This window comes from Stegastes partitus, unplaced genomic scaffold, assembly GCF_000690725.1.
Source record: "Stegastes partitus isolate 25-593 unplaced genomic scaffold, Stegastes_partitus-1.0.2 Scaffold1770, whole genome shotgun sequence".
NCBI lineage: Eukaryota > Metazoa > Chordata > Actinopteri > Pomacentridae > Stegastes > Stegastes partitus.
In genome coordinates, this window is record NW_007579501.1 from 2,742 (window position 1) to 23,229 (window position 20,488).

The 20,488-nt window shown below is 41.4% G+C and overlaps 2 protein-coding genes across 2 annotated transcripts in view; one reads left to right on the forward strand and one right to left on the reverse strand.

Annotated features, from left to right (window-relative positions):
* The first annotated feature begins 1,338 nt into the window (after window positions 1–1,338).
* LOC103372514 (ADP-ribosylation factor 1-like) lies at window positions 1,339–8,122 on the forward strand. Its single transcript, XM_008302170.1, has 6 exons — window positions 1,339–1,794; window positions 3,414–3,494; window positions 3,592–3,701; window positions 3,793–3,864; window positions 5,450–5,572; window positions 6,615–8,122. The coding sequence occupies exons 1-6, from the start codon at window positions 1,728–1,730 to the stop codon at window positions 6,699–6,701; spliced, it is 540 nt and encodes a 179-aa protein (XP_008300392.1). The 5' UTR covers window positions 1,339–1,727; the 3' UTR covers window positions 6,702–8,122.
* A 4,670-nt stretch (window positions 8,123–12,792) lies between these two features.
* The window catches only part of appl1 (adaptor protein, phosphotyrosine interaction, PH domain and leucine zipper containing 1), a 20,840-nt gene continuing 13,144 nt past the window's right edge, over window positions 12,793–20,488 (reverse strand). Inside the window, exons 14-22 of the mRNA XM_008302171.1 lie at window positions 19,261–19,352; window positions 17,411–17,590; window positions 16,661–16,713; window positions 16,140–16,314; window positions 15,980–16,016; window positions 15,753–15,893; window positions 15,617–15,667; window positions 15,409–15,498; window positions 12,793–13,941 (exon numbers count right to left, since the gene is read on the reverse strand). Of these exons, the coding sequence (XP_008300393.1) occupies window positions 13,789–13,941; window positions 15,409–15,498; window positions 15,617–15,667; window positions 15,753–15,893; window positions 15,980–16,016; window positions 16,140–16,314; window positions 16,661–16,713; window positions 17,411–17,590; window positions 19,261–19,352 (972 nt within the window). The 3' untranslated portion in view covers window positions 12,793–13,788. The remainder of the gene's footprint in view (window positions 13,942–15,408; window positions 15,499–15,616; window positions 15,668–15,752; window positions 15,894–15,979; window positions 16,017–16,139; window positions 16,315–16,660; window positions 16,714–17,410; window positions 17,591–19,260; window positions 19,353–20,488) is intronic.

Genomic DNA, 20,488 nt, shown 5'->3' on the forward strand with positions numbered 1-20,488 from the left:
GATGGAAGAATGAACTCAGAACATTAACAAAATCTCTTCATGACCTGAAAAACAAAAATGCCCAAAGAATTTTTTCCTTGATGGATGTATTCATGTTGAGATTCCCATCTTATTTCGTTATTTTTGTTATTCTGTTTGTTATTCCTTTATGTTGGTGTTTTTCTGTTTAGAGCCACCTCAACACTTTGAAAATGTCTACGTGCCATGTTTTTTCTACATTCAAAGACATCAGTAAAGCTTATTAAAAACAAAAATGGCTGCCCGACTTCCTGTGTTTCTGTCCGCCGGCATCACATGACCAGAGGAGCGTAACTCAATTGGCCGAGCGTTGGTTCGACTTGGACCAGAATCGATTATCTGTGTTGATGGCGAATTTCGAACACTGACATAACGAATTGGAGCACCTTGAGCCCCCTCGCTCCAAATTTGATTGTGAGGAATGTGAGGAAAAAGGTGCGACCTTCTGCTTTCCAGACACAAAGGCGGTTGGACATCATGGGTAAAATTCTCAGCATCCTGGCTAAACATCCACTCGCCCACAATGTTGTCCTGCATGCCTGCTGCACAGACATCTCCAAACAGGCATCTGGATTACTGAAACAGGATGTTAGTGGTCCCAGACAGACGGGGTTTCATTTGATGACCTCCGCTTACTCTGCTGGTACTGCAGCTGATAGTACGGAAGAGGATTAGGGCCACTGAAGAAAAAAATAATAAAAGATTCTGAGAAAAAAAGTCAGAATTCTGAGATTAAAGTCAGAATTTGTGACTTTTTTCAGAGATTTAAAAAAAATAATCTCCCAGAATTTTTTTTTAATGTCCTGGAAAAAAGTCAGAATTCTGACTTTTTTCTCAGAAGTTTATTATTTTTTTCTTCAGTGGCCCTAATCCTCTTCCGTATGACAGAACACAGATTAGAACATGGATTATTCTACTGGTAGTTGTTACAGAGAATATTCAATCAATAGCATAAATTTCACTTTGATTTGGCCAAAAATGAAAGCAATATCCTATATTATAGGACAGTATCAGCCCTAAATGCACTTCAGTACAATGTCATGTTTGATTATATGAAGTTTAACAGCTTTAATGTGCAGCTGTCAGGTGGAAATGAGCGGCTGCATTGATCAGTAAAATAAATATAGTTAAAAAAAAATCTGCCAGCCTTTCTGTCTTGCACCATTTGCAGTAGCGGCACTTTCAACTATCATATACATATTTTAAATATTCCTCATTGTTCTCCATTAAAACAACGTGTTGACTGAAGCAGCCGCACGCGATCGTTTCATTTTGTGCGCGTGAGTCACATGACGCGCCTCTTGTTGCGTGAGCGCGCGCAGAGGCTGAAGCAGGAAGTCGTTACCGGCGTCTGCGGTCGTTGTCCCTATTTGCGGATTTCTTTTTTTGTCTTACACAAAGAAATCGCGGTTATGTCCAACTTGCTTCGTAGTGCAGCTCTACGGAAACGTCCAGCCTCTCCCCGCCTGATGGACCCTCGGCTCTCGAACCGTAAGTGTCGTTCCGGGTTTGAAGGTGTGTTCCGGTGTTGTGGCAGCTTCCACCGTGTACCGAGCTGACAGCGGCCTGGGTGACAGCATGGAAGACACACACACAACAACAACAACACAACTGCTGCTGCTGCTGCGCTATAAAACCACCGACACACACCGAACCGGAGACACACCGAACCAGAGACACACCGAACCGGAGAACCGAGCAGCTGAACGATGGGCGGATTCATCTCACAGATATTCAACAGATTCACCTCCAGGACCCCCGTCAGGATCCTCATGGGTGAGTTTCATTATCCGTCATTATAGCAGCACCTGTTATTATGATGATGATTATTATTATTATTATTGTTGTTGTTGTTGTTGTTGGTAGCTTTAAGCTCTTTCATTATATATTCATTTAGTATGTAAATTGTTTAGAATTTAATGTCAGTATTCCTGTGACTCCACTTTTTCCATCTGCTATGTGGTATTTTAAGCACTAACCAGCAGTATCAGTAGTAGTTTAGTCTGTCATTTTACAAACATGTAGTTATTTTTCTTTATGTAAAATCCAAAGTTCTCTTACCTTCATAGTTTGGCTCTAATAATCCATTTATAAATGCTCATCACCATTTTAAATAACTTACCTCCATCATGTTAGTCTTTTGTCAAATAGTAATAATTTAAAAAAAAAAAAAAACCAAAAAAAACATTATACATGTGAGAAACTCACTGTTGTCACCTACTACAATGTAGAAGCGTTTTTTAACCACTGGTGGAACTCCAGATCCTACAGAGCACAGTGTTCACCACTAGTTCTGTTTATCATATACGGTAAAAACACAACTGAAGACAAGGAACGATAGCTAAAGGCAAAAAGGAAAACTTATGACGTGCATCTTGTCCAAACTCTTCAACTGAAATATCTATCACTGTACTCCTAAATGTCCATAAAGGATGCTTTTATGTTATTTCTTTTATGACAGAAAAAATCAGTTTGCATATGAGTTAAATTCCTAAAGTAGTGACGCCCCTCTACTGGTAACACACTGTTTGTTGAATCCTGTAAGAACTCCACCAGTTATTCTGCATATCGGTTGGAACTGAAAAGAAAATTACAGCTGGTGCAATATGAACTATCACATTATTTTTCTAAAAATCAGTGGTCCTTCATCTTCTTCCAGTGGTCAAAGAAGTTCCTTCACTGATGTAAAAATGCCAATACGGCAAAGTAAAAATACTCCAAGTTAAAGTCTATATGAAAAATCCCACTAAAGTAAAAGTACATCGCAGCAAAAATGTAGTTAAATGAATCAAGTAAGAGTCCGCGTGACTGCTGTAATGTTATATGTGACACCATTATATCATTAGCATCAGTGAATCAGCAGCAGGTTACTGTTGTAGCTGCTGCTGATCTGAACTACTTTATTCCCAGTTTAAGTTCTGACACATATCTGTTTTCAGTCACTCTCATCCTTTATTTGTTTGCTGACGTATTGGATCATTCACACATTTATTTCAAATTAAATCCTGTGAGAGATTCAGAAAGAAAAATCACAGTTTGTCGGAGCTGTTAACAATGTGAGCCGACTACATGCTGCTGTCTGTAAGAAGCCAAAAAGTTTCAATCGGTGTTGTGTTTTACATATTTGTTGTACTGTTTATTGTGTAAAATGCTCTAAAAGCTGCCAGATAGCTGTAGTGGGATAGAAAATACAACATTTCTCTCTGAAATGTAGGCCAGTGGAAGAATGAACGACCATCCTAGACACTAAGGAGTGTTTCCATTTGCAATGTGTGAATTTTACTTTATTTTTTTACTGCAGTTTTTCTACTTTTACTGAAGTAAATTGCCCGTTCAGTAGCTTTAATGCTTATACGATGAACTGATGCTGAAACTTGGTGTGTGTGTTGCTGCAGTGGGTCTGGATGCAGCCGGTAAAACCACGCTGCTGTACAGACTGAAGCTGGCCGAGGTCGTCACCACCATCCCCACAATCGGTCTGTGTTTTTAACTTTCATCTGTTTGTCCCAAATCAAACATAAATTATGTAAAAACCTAAATTAAATATGCGTGTATGTGTGTGTGTGTGTGCAGGCTTCAACGTGGAGACTGTGGACTACAAGAACATCAGCTTCACAGTTTGGGATGTTGGTGGTCAGACCATCATCAGGCCGCTGTGGAGACATTACTACGTGAACACGCAGGTAGAAACCACTGCTCCTCCTACAGCTGTGGAGTGCGTAAGCAGCTGACTTGAGGATGTTTGTAATGCTGTCTGTCTGTGTTCGTCTTTAGGGTTTGATATTCGTGGTCGACAGCAACGACCCTGAGAGGATCAAAGAGGCTGCGGACGAGCTGCACATGATGGTGAGGACGCTTGACTCCTTCATTAACCAGTTCATGTACACAGCACCTGTCAGCACACGTTTTCTTTAATTTTACTGCTTTCTCCAGCCAGGACATCAAAACTGTTTGTCCTCTGAAGTTCTAGTAGTTTTAGTTTAGTTTTTTTTTACTCACTGTGGGCTCACTTTTCACTGCAGTATAAAAGCTGCTTCTATGGAAACAGCACAACCACGGCTAGAAGTAGAGAGAATTTAAAAATGTCTTTTGTCTGTTGGTCACTTTTTTTGGAGGCCAAATCAAACATCCATTTCTATCCATTTTCTATACAACGCTTAATCCTCATTAGGGTCGCGGGGGGGGCTGGAGCCTATCCCAGCCGACTTAGGGCGAAGGCAGGGGACACCCTGGACAGGTCGCCAGTCCATCGCAGGGCCACACTTAGAGACAGACAACCAAGCACACTCACATTCACACCTACAGACAATTTAGAATCACCAATTAACCTCAACATGTTTTTGGACTTGTGGGAGGAAGCCGGAGAACCCGGAGAGAACCCACGCTGCACGGGGAGAACATGCAAACTCCACGCAGAAAGATTCCGGTGCCCCCACCGGGACTTGAACCGGCAAGCCAAATCAAACATTGAAAAAAAAAATGGAATCAACATGTTGCTTTCTCAGTGTGTCACAAAGACCAGTCCATTTGTTGATTAATAGTTCTAATATCTCCACTTTAGTTGAACACTGCAGAAAACAGTAAAAATAAATAAAAACCCCTGAATGAGCAGGTGTGTCAAAGCCTTTGACTGGTGCTGTCGTTTGGATGATTTGATCTCAAATCACCAGAGTCCTTCTGCTCGACCATCTCTGACCCTAACCCTAAGAAACATGGATATTTATAAAGACATCTGTGAAATTATAGTCTGATATATGAAATACTTTTTGAGATAGGTTTAAAAAAAAAAAAAAAAGCCTGCTGACCCCATTTCAGCATGTTTTTATTGCAAATGTAAATTTGAGGCTGTTTGAACAACAATCACTCAGGAACTATTAACGATAAACGCCTGAAATGTTGTACTGGACAAGCATCAAATCGATCCATTAGTGTCTGATTATGGGTGAGTTCTGAAGTTTCAAAATGGTTCTCAAAATATGACTCAGAAATCTATTTTTCAATACGGGCACATTTTCCATTTTCAGACCCTGTCGATGGCAAGCTGACAAATAAGAACAAAAATTTCAGACTTTCATCTTTAATAGTTCCTGAGATATTGAGATCTGAACAGCTTCAAATTTCAATCAAACGTACTGAAAGTGGGTCGACGGGCAGTTTAAATAAAAACGTTTATCTCATAAAGTATTTGATATATCACTCTAAAACTTTCCAAACTTCTTTATACACATCTATATTTTATTCTATTAATATCTCGGTCAAATCAGAGATGGCAGTGCAGGAATTGTTCTAAAGGTTTGGTGATTTGAGATTAAATGAGCCATATAGTTATAGATTTACATCAGAGGAAGACGCCACTGATTGGTTAATATCTGAGCTTAAAATACACCATCATCAAACTTGTAATAATGCCACTTTGCCTTTTCTCTTACAGCTGGAGGAGGATGAGCTGAGGGGTGTGGCTGTATTGGTTTTTGCCAACAAACAGGATTTGCCCAGAGCCATGTCAGCCAGTGACATCACCGAGGCCATGGGCCTATCAAGAGTCTCGCAGCCGGTAGGTGTTTCCAGTTTACGCCACCACCACACAATGCAAAACGTCCCATTTTATAGTGAAGATTACAGACTTTTTATATCAAAGATGGACGTAGCGTCTGGGTCTGAAAAGTGTAACGCCTTAAACCTGCATTGTTTCTAACAGCCAGCAGGGGTCAGCTCCTCTGAAATCTGAGAAAACAACCCTATTTCTGCCTTGATCTGGTGCCTCAGTGAACATTTTTTAATACATTTATAGTTTTACTCGGTGGTTTCAAGCCTCCTTTAATCGTGCTGTAGCATTATGTTCATTTTGTGAATTATGGTTTGATTTAGAGTAAAAGATAGATTACACTGGGCTACACCCATTTTGGTGTCAAAGGTTTTTGAGCTGATTTTGGACAGTTGCAATGTGCTGAATGCAAATATTACATTGGTTTTGCTCAATGAGGTCAAAATTTTGATTTGTGGCCACATGCAATTTACTTATATTTACCTTTACAAATGTTTACGCTCCTCAACTTTTGGATCATTTAGCTAATGAAAAGGATTAGAAAATGACATTTTTCCACTAAAATCAGATTTTTTCATTTCATTTGAGAAATACTAAAATAAATCAATCGCTAATATCAAAAAATGTGATTGATTTAGTGGTAAAATCGACTTTTTTTTAAATCGAGGTGGCCTGATACAGAAAAGCAGATGTCATTTTTGGATTCAGCGTTGCAAAAATGTCCTAAATCAGTTAAAAAATCCTAGACAACTTCAAAAAAACATTTTGTTGTAACCCAGTGTAATAAAACAGGGTGTTAAGTGTCCTTGAGTTTAGTCAGAGCCACGCGTCATTCATCATGTCTGCTTTCAAAAGACCAAGACGGTTGCGGCCAAATGACAAACTTGAGACTATAAAACAGTTGCCAGCAAACCAGGGGGTGATGTCACAATGCCTACATCCAGTTTTTTTTTTTTTTTTTTTTTTTTTAATAGTCTGTCAAATATTGCTGTTGTGGTGATTTCATTTCATTTCTTGTTTGCTCATGACTTTGTCCTCTGTATCTTTGCAGTGGTTTGTTCAGTCGTCCTGTGCTGTCAGCGGTTCCGGTCTGGTCGAAGGTCTGGACTGGCTCTCCAACCAGATCCTCAAACAGTAAAAAGTGACGTGATGCTGCGCTGTTCTTCTTACTTGGTTTCCTGCTGGATCGTCTGTGATCTGACCCGAGCCGCAAAATTCAGGACAAAGGATCACTTGTAGACTTGAGCCGTTAAATCCGCCTCATCACAAAGACGCTTCACATTTATTCTTGTCCATCGTTTTGCTCAGTTTGTGCCACGTGCCAAAAGAAAAGGTGTAAAGTTGAGGTTTTTTTGGTTTTCCTCACATATGTGGTAGAGCGTGTGTGATGAAACCAGAGCTTTGGACTTTGGAGCTAATATCTCTGCAGATGTTTGAACAAAGATGGACTCATTTATACCTCCAATAATTACAACAATCAAAGACACCAGTCGTCAGAGATTTGAGGTTGTAGGAGGGAGCTGTCACTATGTCTCGCAAGTCTCGGCTTTAATGTGGACACAAGTTGAACCAAAGAGTGATTTTTTTCCATCTGAGTCATTTCTGTGAATTATTTTAGAGGCCTGAGGAAGTGAAAGTATCCAGAAGTTCACAAGAAAAATAAAAAAAACAGGAAGCTGAAAAGAAGAAAATCCCTGCACTTTGTTTTGACTTAAAGATGTTCCTGGTGTCTGAACCTGCTGTTCTACACTGGCTTGGTTCTAACAGTAGCCGTCGGTTGTTTAGTGGTTAGAGAAGGTCGGATACCAGCATCTCCTCCTTTGAGAAAAGTGTTCTTGTATGACTCCTGACATAAATAAGCACGATAAGTCAAACTAAGATGGACAACACTAATTTCCTCCAGAACATAAACCAGTTGGAACAAGATGAGTGAACAGTTTTCACAGGCAGCGGGACTGTGTTTGTACTTTTTCTTTTTTTTTGGCGTGTTGTGGCTTTTGGAGATGTTCCAAACAGCATTAATATTTTTGGTGCCAACAATAATTTTTGATTTGGTGGCCAAAGGAGGTTTGAAGGATTTGTTTTAGACGAGGAAGTGGGGAAACACTTGAAAAACTGCACTGATTCTGTTCGTCTTTTCTTCTGTTTGGGAATTTGCACTGCAGATGTTACATGTCCTTTAGAAAATGTTTTAACACTCATATTTCTCTGTAACCAAGAGAAACACACTATTTAGCAGGTGTTTATTGTATAAAGCAAACTTTTATACTGAAAATGTTGCGGCCTGGTGGAGGTTTTGTTTGATGGGGAGTCTGGATATTCTTCTCCAGGACATTTTGAGCATCAAACACCACATTTCTTCCATGTTTGTGAATCTTTATGCACCAGTTTATGCCTTCTCTGCACATTTTTTAATCAAGTCCTCTGCTTTGTGCACATGTAAATATGAAGGGAGAGGTGTCTCCTGCGTTGCCCCCCTGAAATCTACGCCAATAACTTTTGGTATTTCTGTAACTCCTTGATTATATTTATTAAACAATAAAGTTGTGATGGCCAGTTCTTGTGTTTGTTTTATTTTATTTTCAGACTGATTGACTTTTTATTTCATTATATTCACGGCAGCTTCAAACCGCAAAGAGGTTTTCTCTACAGCTAAAATAATTTTAGAAGATATAAAATAAAATACAATTTAAATAAAAAAACAAACAAACAAACATAACAAAGAAGATGGAAAGAGAGTTTGAAAAAGATGTAATATGGCAAAAAGAAAAAAAACAAACAGATGAAGTATGAAAAGTTTACAGTTGACAAAGTTATACATTTAAAAAAACTGTATTTTATATAATGTAAACATTTTTTATTTAACTTTATATATTTTGTATATTTATTTTTTTGTACCAAAAATATTTATCATACTATGTTTTTTTTTTTTAATTAAAAAAATTATTGAAAGATTTTTTTTTTTTCTTTAAATCATTTTTTACCCCTCAATCGCATGCAGCTGGTGGACGTTTGTTTTATCTAACAACATCAGCAGGCTGACTCGGGCGGGTGGAGTTAGTGCTTTTATTTATCACTGAAAAGCCTTTTATTAATCATGACACTGGAACATCAATCACCTAAACATATTTACAGCGCAACATCATAATTTCCTGCCTCAGTAAAGTGCAGCTCCGTCAGCGTGAGTTCTTCACCCGGTTGCAGCAAGAAAACATCCTCCCAGAAAAGACGAAAAAATAAAACCATCATCAGTAACCGTTGACTTTGGCCCCCGGAGGCCATGACCTCTTACGTCCCCACATGTCGCTGATCTAGAAAATGAAGCTTATTCAGTTGTTCTTCTACAGATTATCACCATGAATCACTCTGGAAAAAGGCTAATCAACAAAAAACATAGAAGGCCTCCAAAAAAAGTGACCAATACACACATGCCTGATAAATACTGGGACATCAGGAGAAACGCAGCATCTCGGAAGAGGATGGAGTTTGTTTTATTGGTTTAAAAAAAGATTTTTCCTCAGTTTTCAGGGTTATCAGAAAAGCAAAATCAGCAAACGTGAGGAGACTGTCGAAAAATGTTGTGCTTTTGTTCACAGACCAGAGAGGAGATCTAAAACGGTGCAAGATCCTCACTTCATGCAGGTATTTATTCTATAATATAAAGTTTAAAGTCTGATTTACTTTTTCTGGAGCCCTCTGGCTCCGGCCTCTAATCCAGCTGGGCTGCTGGAGTCAGGATGGCGTGATATGTTTTCCTTATTAAATAATAATAGTAGGTGTTACAAAGGCGTGAAACGGGCGATTTCGGGGGTTTTCAAGTCCGTCTTCAACTGTACACTGAAACTGTTTCTGTGGCTGCCACCATTTCTTCTGTCCATAGTGGTGTGCTTCTAGTGTTGGACTCCAAAGTGTATCTGAAGCAAATCTGAGGCTTCTGCAGTTTGAGACTCAGGTGGACATTTTCAAAATTAAAGTATATTTTAGTCCTTTTAGTTTGTTGCCTTGTGAAGCACTTTGAAAAGTAAATACAGATTAAAAGCTTGTTCAAGATGAGAATCGATCGCAGACATCACAGTTAACTGCGGTTGCTGTCAGGGCATGATGGGTAACACGTGGCCCTCACCTGATCTAACAGCTGATTAGTTTAGAGGATGACGCAACAATATGGTGGAAACTTTCCATCCAAGAGGAATTTTTCTCTCTCATTTTATGGTTTATTCTTCAGCAGAATCCATCCACCCATCCATCCATTTTGTTCCGCTTTATCCAGAGTCGGGTCGCGGAGGCAGCAGCCTTAGCAAAGCTGCCCAGACTTCCCGATCTGCACACACCTCCTCCAGCTCTTCCGGGGGGACCCCTAGGCGTTCCCAGGCCAGTCGAGAGACATAATCATGTCCTGGGTCTTCCCCGAGGCCTCCTCCCGGTGGGACGCGCCCGGAACCCCTCCCCAGGGAGGCGTCCAGGAGGCATCCGAAAAAGATGCCCGAGCCACCTCAGCTGACTCCTCTCGACGTGGAGGAGCAGCAGCTCTACTCCGAGCTCCCCCCACGTGACCGAGCTCCTCACCCTATCTCTAAGGGAGCACCCAGCCACCCTGCGGAGGAAACTCATTTCGGCTGCTTGTATCTGCGATCTTGTTCTTTCGGTCATTACCCAGATCTCATGACCATAGGTGAGAGAAGGAACGTAGATTGACCGGTAAATCAGGTCCCAGGGGCCCCACCCTGGAGCCAGGCCTGGGGTTGGGGCTCATATGCGAGCGCCTGGTGGTCAGGCCTTTGCCCACAGGGCCCGGCCAGGCTCAGCCCGAAAGGATGGCATGGGCCCGCCCTCCTGTGGACTCACCACCCGCAGAGGGAGTCATGGGGTCAGGTGCTGAGAGGACAGGGTGGCAGTCGAGGGGGGCCTGGTCCGCGTACACAGCCTTCTTCAGCAGCAGAAAAATATAAATGCAACATGGTCTTTTCTGACTTCGATAAAAGCAGCCAATTGTGCACAAAAAGTTTTTGAGCTGTTCATCTGGTGACAAATTCTCCATCATCGAATTAATTCACAGCCTGATCGGGTGTTGATTTAAAGGACAACGATCAGGTCTCCAGCTTTAGTTCTATAAAATGCAGCTTAATTCAAATGACGTGATGCCACAGGTGACAATAGACAGAACAGGCTGCTGGATGCTGGAGGTCACTCAGCGTCGCCGTCATGCACGTGAGCGTCCACAACTCATTCTAGACATCCTGGTAAAGACAGATCATCTGCCACATGATGCTCTGGATGTCTGACAACGTGATTCTGTCTCAGAAAATGTCCCCCAACTTCACTGAGGAAGAGTGAGACGACTTTCCACAGGCAGCACCAACGTCTGCGTGACTCGTTGCCGACTTGGGATTTCTGGTCTACGACTGCATCTGTTCTGCTGCACAGACGCCAAGCGTAAAAACAACAAATACTGATTCTCCTGTGTTAAAAAGAATTGATAGAATTTCATAAAACATTACTTGGTGCATTTATATTGTTGTTAAGTGAATGTATAAGAGGGATTCTGCAGGAGAAAAACTCCAACGATGAATAAACTCACTTGATTTGACTGATCACAGCTGGCTACATCTGGTTGTGTGACGGACATAAAAAAAACCCCTTTCCTTTAATATTGGCACCTGGAAGCTGATGGAGGCGTTACATATTCACCGCAGAGCTCAACTTTGAACCACGAGGAGCAGGATTTGACCTCAACGGTTTTCATTCATGACAACAGTTATTGGTTCAGTGGTCAGCAGCTCTCAGCGGCAACAACCACCACAGAGGGGCATCAGATCACAAACTGAGAAAAACATCCTTTAAACTGTCAACCCGCTTTACTTTATCGCTAAAATCCTCCACCGACGAGCGAGCTGTGAGTTCAGGTGGTCGACAGCGAGCAGTTCCTTGGATTCTTTCCTCAGTCGTTTCGTCGTCCTGCCTTTAGAGTTTCTGCAGCCGCTACCGTTGGACACAGCGTGATGATCTCGGGGCCAATAAGTCAGTGGGGTAAAAAATAGGCAAAAACATTTTCTCAACAGTGTTTTAACCACTTTACATGCAGCTTTTCTTTAACATTTCACCTTCAGTGGCTTTAATGTTGAGCTCCTCCCTCATCTGAAACTATCATATTCACTTTGTGCGTATTTTCCTTTTAGCATCTATGTGACATTTTAAATGGCTTTCCACTGCAGGAGCTCCACCTTTCTGATCCAACAGCTTCAACTCTGAGTGCGCCACGACAGTGACTAATTGAAGTGACTGGACAGCTGCATGGGCAACAGAACAACAGAGGTCCGTTGTGTTAGCCTTTACGGTGAACTTTATGCTGTTGATGGTGATGCTGGAGAAGAGAAACCGCTCGTCTTCACCAACTCTGACCGAGATTCACACAGCAGCGTTTCAAGGCCGCTCAGAAACACCCACCCTGGAGTAGGCACGATCTTCTCCCCCAAAAACAGCCCTGCAACCCCCAGGTTGGTTCTCGTAGTCAGAACACACACAAAGGTTTAAGTTCCTGCAGTGTAAAATTGTTTGATTGGCGTTTTCGAAGGTTTTGGGACATTTACTAGATTTTAAAATTGGCTTCTGTTGATTTGAAGAATTCAAAGCCTCTGAAAGGTTGTTGTGGGAATTTTTTTTCTGGATAAAGGTTCAATTTTGTGAAATTTTTGTGCAAATTGTTTATGAAGCACAAATCTTCCCGAGCTGGGATCTGAGCCAATGAGCTACTGCTAAGTTCATAATGTGCCCATGTGGTACGAACCCTCACCATCCATTTCTGGATCATTTCTGCGTTCCCTTGTGATCTGCTTTGCATCCCCTCTGACCCACACGGACAGCTGATGTGATGGTCCAGTTTTAAAAACCTGCCGGTTTAGAGAAACACCCTGCAGATGCTACAGAAAAACGAGATGATGAGACACTTGATGCATTTATTGCTCATTATTCATTTTAAAAGGCTGATCTCTGACTGTATCCAGCTGCTGGCTTTGATGTTAGAGCTGTGGCTGTTTTTTCCTTTCGTGCTGTGGATCCGTCTGTGTGTTTTTATGACAGAGTCAAGCAGCAACCTCCAGGGCTAAAAAATACAACGTCAACTTGAAAGTGCAATAAACTGCAGCTCCTCAAATGACTACTTGAGGCTGCCTCCAAAAGTGAGTCAGTCCTCATAGACCCCCGTGGAAAACTTTACAGCAGAAATCAACATGTTTACAGCCTGGTACAAAAACCTGAAATGTTTTGGTCTCTGTAGTTAATTTCCCTGTTGATGACAACTGTACAGGAGGTGATTCTTTTTATATATGTCACCAGTTTAAATTATATTAAGGCTTGAAGTTATGCATAATTATGAACGTGGCAGCTTTGAGCAACAGGTGGATGCCGCCTCTGTGCTCCTTGTTGGAGTTAGGAGAAGTTGCAAAGATGGTGATGGCCGGAGCCTCAAAATATCACATCAGGAAACATATGAGAGGAGGGAGTTACTCCATATATTATCTTTATATGCAGACAAAGGTCAGAGGAAATGCAGAAGTGTTTTTAGGGAACGCAGAAGTAATTCGGAAAAAAAATTCCCAATGTGCCTTTCAGGTGCAGGTACAAATCAGCCACGTAATGTTAGTTAGAATACGGCCTCTTCAAAGTAAGTCTCCTTGCTACTCACACGCCTTTTTTATCATTTGACACATTTTTTTTTACCAACAACACTGACAGAGGAATCAGCTGAGAACCGACGCTCCAACCGTCCAAATCGGTGTGTTGTCTCCCGTGTCCTCTTCAGGTGCTGGTTCATTATTCCTCACATACTTCTCTGCTTTACGTCCTCCACTGTCATTGTTAGCTCTTTTTATAAAATAAACATAAAAAAGGAGACTTACAGGTTAATCTATATGTTTTTTTTGTCTTTTCTTGATAGTGGAGGCGGTCGGTATAAAAGCAGCGTTTTTACACACAGAATAAAAGTCCGTGATGAGACGTTTCCTCGCCTCCTCCTCTTGTAGTGAGGGTGCGTTAGGTTTATTCTCCGTTCTCAGAGCCTCCACCGTGAGCTTCAAACAGAGTCCAGCAGAGAGGAAGCACATGTTTATCGGCCCCAGGCAGCCCGGGCGGGTGGGTGGTGTTCCCCCTCCTCTGATCCCTGAGCTGTCGTCTCAACGCTTCCAGCAGGGACTCGCCTGGGAGGCAAAACATGCATCCTCTGAGTGTCGTTAGGCTTCAGACTCACCCCGCTTCTTCCCCTCCTCCCCAGCGTCGCTGTCCTCTGATTGGCTGTTGCTAAGGACTAGGAACTGTCCGTCAGCGGCGGGCGGGTTGGCAGGGCGACTTGAGGCAGCGATCAGGCGACTCTGCTCCTCCAGGTCCTGGCAGAGGAACAAGAAAACACTCAGGTTCCATGTCAAGAGTCCTGCTCTAGAATGGAAAAACAGCTCCGATGAAGGATGCTGCGTTTTGACCAACAAGACCTGATGACCGGTGAGTGGACTTTAGTAGAGCTTTAGTTCTGATTAAACTTTTTTGTGCAGATCGACTTTAGCTCCACATTAACCTGCCTCTCAAAAACAATGTGAATCTGCCTTGTTGTCACTAAATTTGATTTAATGACCATTTGCTCACCTGAAAAAGTTAACTGCACAATTTAACCTGTAAATGTAACCCTCTGAACCCCAAGCAGGTTGTTCTCCTGTCACATTATTCCTCACTGTGGGCTCATTTTTTACTTTTTCATATAAAGTCCTGCACCTCTATGAAACAGAACAACCAGGACTAGAAGGAGAGAAAACCCAAAAAGGTCTTTTGTGCAGTTTGACAAAGATGTAATGCTATAAGTCATAACAAAGAAAAAAACAGAAGTTGAAATAAACTGACAACAATACCTACAACATTTTTCCACAGATGTTACCAATAATGGAAAAAAAAGAAGAGTGGCTCAGCCCACTATAGAGCAGGGGTGTCCAATCCTGGTCCTCAAGGGCCACAGTCCTGCATGTTTTAGATGTGTTCCTCTTCCAACACACCTGATTCAAACGATCATCTCATCATCAAGCTCGGCAGAAGCCTGATAATGATCCTGATCATTTGAATCAGGTGTGTTAGAAGAGGGCAACATCTAGAACATGCAGGACTGTGGCCCTCGAGGACCAGGATTGGAGACCCTTGCTATAGATATTTTTTTAGTACTTATAGTTTTGCTTTCAGACCGGTCTCTTCTCTGCTCTGTGTGAACGCTGCCTGCAGCTCAACCAGAAAGTCCCACAATCTTGTCCTGCTTGCAGCTGAGTCACTCATATACTACTTTATACAAAGTTTGTACTACTTTGCTTTTTACACAAATTGGTTTGTAGAAATGTTTATTTATTTTGGCAATTTCTTTTTAATAAATTGCAGAATAAAGTGACTCTGATGAAATATCACAATCATAGGCTTAGATTTGGTTCATTTTCCTGACGATACCAAAAAAAAAAATCACAAATCCTTAGAAAGTTGAAAATTGAAAAACTATTTTTTCAGTTTTTACAGTTTCTGTCTCTGATAAAGGTAGAATTTCCGCATTTTAAAAAAAATTGATAACGTGACTTTCAAAACAGTAGGTTTTGAGGTTCAACTGGTTAAACAAATTGTGCAAAATAATATTTAACAGAAACATTACATAAAGCTCTACATTTTTATTTTTTTGTCCAATGTAATAAAACAAAACAAGTCATCTCAGGACGCCATATGGGGTTTTAGGAAACTGTGATTTTTCATGTGCATTTTTTTGACTGAATAATTAATAAATTAATCAACAGATTACAGCAGGGGTGAGGTTTGCTTTAAAGGTTTAGTGTCACCTTCTCTATCTGTCTTTGCTTGCTGAGCTCCTCCTGCTGCTTCTCTTTGGCCTTGTCCTGCTCCTTCTTCTTCTCCACCGCTTGACGGTCCTGCACAACAAAAACAAACATCCACAGCATCACCTGAATGAGCCACAATCACTGCTGAAGTGTGAGTGACTTAACATTGACCGCAGTGTCACAGTAAAAAGCAGCGACTCGGCCTCACCAGCTCTGAGTGGAAGGCTATCTGCTTGGCCAGACCGATGCTGTCGCAGATCTGAAACAGGTGAAGCAGACAGACAGGTCAGACAGACACAACAGAGTGTCAGACAGTTACAGAAACACACGAATAGACACACAACCTTCTCTCCATCGTTGTTGGACTCGAAGATGTAGCAGACGGCTCGGCTGTCGCCCCGCCCACCCGCCGAATGCAGGACGAACCCAAACAGCCTCTTGTTGTCCTGATGGGACGAGCACTGAACCACACTGGAGAGAGGAAACTGCAGCGGGACGGAGGAGGAAGCCAGTGAGAACAGACTGAAACGGAAACCCTTAGAAACAGATGTGATGAGAGAAACCTCCTTACCCTGAGCCGCGTGACTTGTGTCTGAGGATCAATGAGCCTAAAAAGCAAAACATGTTCTGTAACTTTCAACACTGCAAACACCCATCGGCCACAACATCTAAACCGCTGACAGGCTGAGGGTCACACTGACTATTTTATCAAAATACAACAAAGCTCATACTTGAGGCAGTCGCAGGTGACGAGCAGGTGCGACTCGGTCATCCTGAAGATGTTGTGGATGGCTCTGGCGGCCAAGATCTGCCTCATGGTCTCAGAGATGACGTCCACTGACTCGGCGGTCCTCACCTCCATGGAGCCCAGGAAGCGAACGATGAAGAGCTGGTGGAGGATGGAGTCTGGACCACAGGTAACCAGGGAGAATTAAAAACACGATTTCAATTACAGTACTCCTGTGTGATTGTCATTTGGCTGAAATAGGCAAATATATTAATTATTATTACAGTTTTTATTGTTAGTATGTATTCTTACAAACTACAGTGAACTACACGGCTTGCAGCAGGTGCTTTCTGCCCTTCAGCCACACGAGGGCGGCAGAGAGCCAACGATAGTCTGGCACAAAAGACTTTTATTTGGTCATTTAAAACTCCAAGAAAAGTTCTAACTGGATGCAACAGAAAACATGAACAATTGTTTTTAATTTTATAAATAGATAATTCAGATAAACAAACAAACAAACAGTACCTTCACTGTCCTCTGACGTGCTGTCTCCCGACTCTCCAAATGGATTACTCCTTCTGTGGACACATATGGAGTCCAGTTTCAGTCACTTTAGAGGTCTTTATCAGAGACATCACCCTAATGTCAAACTCTGCTTTACAGGGACTCAAGGCTCCACAGCGCAGATCTAAAGTACGTCCACCAGCAGCTTCAACATCACCAGACAGGATACAAACTTACTTACATACTGGCTATAATTTCACTTTTTCCAAATACTTTATGAACTGATACATTTACTGATCCATCAGGATTATCATCAGTAACTTCTTGTTCCCACAACAGTTTCTGATCTTACAGTGAAAAAATGTTCACTGTAAAAACTTACCTGTAGTGGGTTTTTTCCCATGATTTGGGTGAACCAGCCAAGCAGTGGCAAGTTCCACATGTAACGATGGTATAAATGTGTTCAATGTGTTCAATGTGTTTTGTTTGACTTGCTTACTCATCTGTGATCAAGTTGAACTTGAAATAAGGCCTTGAAAATAAAAAGCCTTTAAAATGACTGAAGACATTTTACAGGAACAAAACAAACGGCTCATAATTCATCTTGTACTTCTCCCCGCTGGTTACAAGCAGCTGTGTCGCTCTGTGTGTTATACTCGGGCTTCACACCAAAGGTAAATACCACAATATTGATTCTATTCAAAATAAGCCCTTTAAATCAACTCTTGGAAACCTGACTCAAACGTCCCTTATGCACAAACACAGGCCTACCTGCCGGACTGTGCAGCTGTCTTGCTCTGCCCAGAGTTCTCCTCGCTGACGGGGGAAATGATGTCAAACTGGATGGGTGTTTCCGGGGCGACCAGCGCGTCCAGTGAAAGCACAGAGAGAGCGGGTGACGGCTCGGACCCCACAGAGCTGATACTGCTCGCTCGGCCCGCACGCCCTTTACTGGAACCAAGGTGGAGAGAGGTGGTGATGGACATCTGCACTGAAATCTGACTGGCCAATGACAGTTTTTATGTATGAAGTATTTTCTTGGCGAGGTTGCAGTTGGTATCACAATGCAGCAGTTCGGCTCATGACTGATTCACATAAGCAGGAGTAGATTTCATTTCACCAGGCATCCTTACAGCGACTAGCTATTCAGGACAGGATTAACCCTTTAAACCTCAAGCAGGTTCTGGGTGTAAGAGTGAAATGAAATGTTTAATTTCTAAGATTATTTACTTAACAAACATTTTAAAAGCCTGAAAATAAAAATGTACAACATGTGTGCTCACAGCTGTTATTGTTTACATTTTTAATTTGTTCTCAGTGCTGCAGTTCAGCCAACAAGCCCCTGAGTTTTTGTCACGTGACTGTTGATCGCTATTGAGTAACTAATGGCTTCTCAGCTGCACTGAATTCTGACAGAATCTGGCTCATTTTTGAATGCAAAATAAAGCGATTTTTAATGGCTTATCACTAAACTATACTACAGATGAGTAGCTCAAAGCCTGTCAAAAAGTCCCAAATCCAAGGGTATTCCCTGATTTTACAGTTTCCAACTCTGACAAATGCTTGAATTTTGGTGGGTTTCTTAAACACAACATGTCTTTCAAATCTACCAGCAAATTTGGGGGTTCAGAGAGTTGCCTATAAAAAGTTTATTGCTTGTTTATAACATGCAGATTGGTGCTTAAGGCTATAATCCCAATTAGAAACTTATTTTTATTTTCTGACTTTTTCTGGTTTAGATCCAATTGTAATTTTTCTGTGTGCACACCTTCTGTATTATTATTATTATTATTATTATTATTTATTATGATTAGGATCTCTTTGGTTGTGAGGGGTTTGTTGTTTTCTGTTTTTTTTATTGACTTATTTGTGTTAATGGTTGTATTTATCTGATGTTGTGTACCACTTTGGTAATTTTTGTTGTATTTAAATGTGCTATTAAATAAACTGACTTTAATTGACTTTTCATGTATGCGAAGGTACTCTAAAAAGTTTTCGGTCTCACCAGAAAACATCACAGGAGAAAGATTGTTCTTGCATTATTTTTTAACGTAGCCTTATTTAGCTGTAATGCATTCGGTCCACTTATGTTCAAGCTTCTTTCCCTTCCAGAAGAAGGTCACATCTTGAGCCTCAAGATTCGCCTCAACAGCGTGGATGACTTCATCATCACTCTCAAAATGGCGACCATGCCAAGTGGAAAGTGAGACGGTGCAGGTCGGGTGAGTGAAGTTCACGAAGCAACGGTTCAGTTTAAAGCCACATTTGGCTGCTTGTGCCACCCGTGCCATGTGATGAGCTCTGTGTCCTGCAGCAGCCAGCTTAGAGGTTTTCCTGCTTTTTTCCTTTATTGCCTTAAATGTTTGAGTTTTTGTACACAGTGATATAAGACTTTATAGTATAAAGTTATAACCCGAAACAGGAGTTATGCTCCTTTGTTTCTGGGTGAGGGAGAAAACTTTTTTGAAGTACCCCCGTAATAAAAACTTGTGCTGGAGGTACCGATTATTTTCCAGGAGGAAATATTAGTGACTCACAGCTGGAGCATGATGAACGACTGTGTTTCAAAATATCTTCTGATAAAAAGCATATCCCCACCCATCCCACCATCCCAGTCCTACCTGCTTGGTCTCATGCTCTCATGTCTCTGCTGGAAGGACGGTGATGGCGTCACAGCTTCAAGAGCTGATTGGTTCACTCTGGCTGCCAGCTCCTGCCAATAGAAAGACAGTACTGTCAGCGTAGTAGGAGAAGAGTTCAACAGCATGCATCCACATCGCTTTTTAAAGTTTTTTTTTTTTGCTGTTTCGTGCCCTAATTTTGTGCTCTACGGTGGCACTTTGTACTCTACATTATAGTGGTAATAAATTAAGATACAGTCCAAAAGTATGTGGACACACAAACATTTCAGTCATCATCCAACGTGTCTTTCCAAAGCTTTTGGTTTTGAAGTTAAGGCAACCGTGACGTCAGATTAGCACCCAGCCAGGGGACGTTAGTAACATTTCTGATTATTTTCAACACAAGCCTGAACAGCAAGCAGTCGCACAAGCTGTGTGAAGCGATTTGATGAATATTTTTCGACATTTCAGCACCAACACTGATTCAAAAACATCAAAGAGTACAAAAGTTACAGCTTGAGGCCAAAATCCTAAACCACCTTTCTTGTTCACTTTGTCCTACAGTTTTATATCGACTACAATTGGAAATGTCCATAAAAGTAAAACTTTAGACACAGTCTGTATCAGGTCAGATTAATGAGCATCACCGATAATAAATCTAATCCAGTTTTAGATAAAGCGTTTAGTGGAGCTGAAATTTAGTTTGTTGCTTCCCGCTGTTTCTAGGTGTCTTATTAAAGCTTATTACACACCTGCAGTAAAGTAGCAGATTATCATCACACATGGGCCAAGTTTCACTGTGTACGAAAACATAAATAAACTTGGCTATTGCTTTTTTGTACAGTTTGATAGCCTGCTGTCAGGTTAGATTTAGTTTTATGATTCTTATTGCATTATTATGGGTTATAAGTCACTTAATGTACTGTTCAATCCCATGTGAATGCCTGTGGTGTCTGGATGAAGCTGTGAGGAACATGAATGTAAAATTCACCTGAGTCTGAATGATAACATGGTGTCATTTTAACAGATTGATGAAGTGAGCAATATTATATATCCAATGTCTGAAAAATGGCTTTAAAATACTTTTACAAACAGCTGCTAAACCCTTGTTGCTTCCCAGCGGTGAACACTTTGTGTTCCAACATATTACAATTTAGGTGGTCTAAGAGGAAACTAGACTTTCTGCACCTTCTCTTGGCTCAGATGTTTAGAAAAATCTAGCCGATGA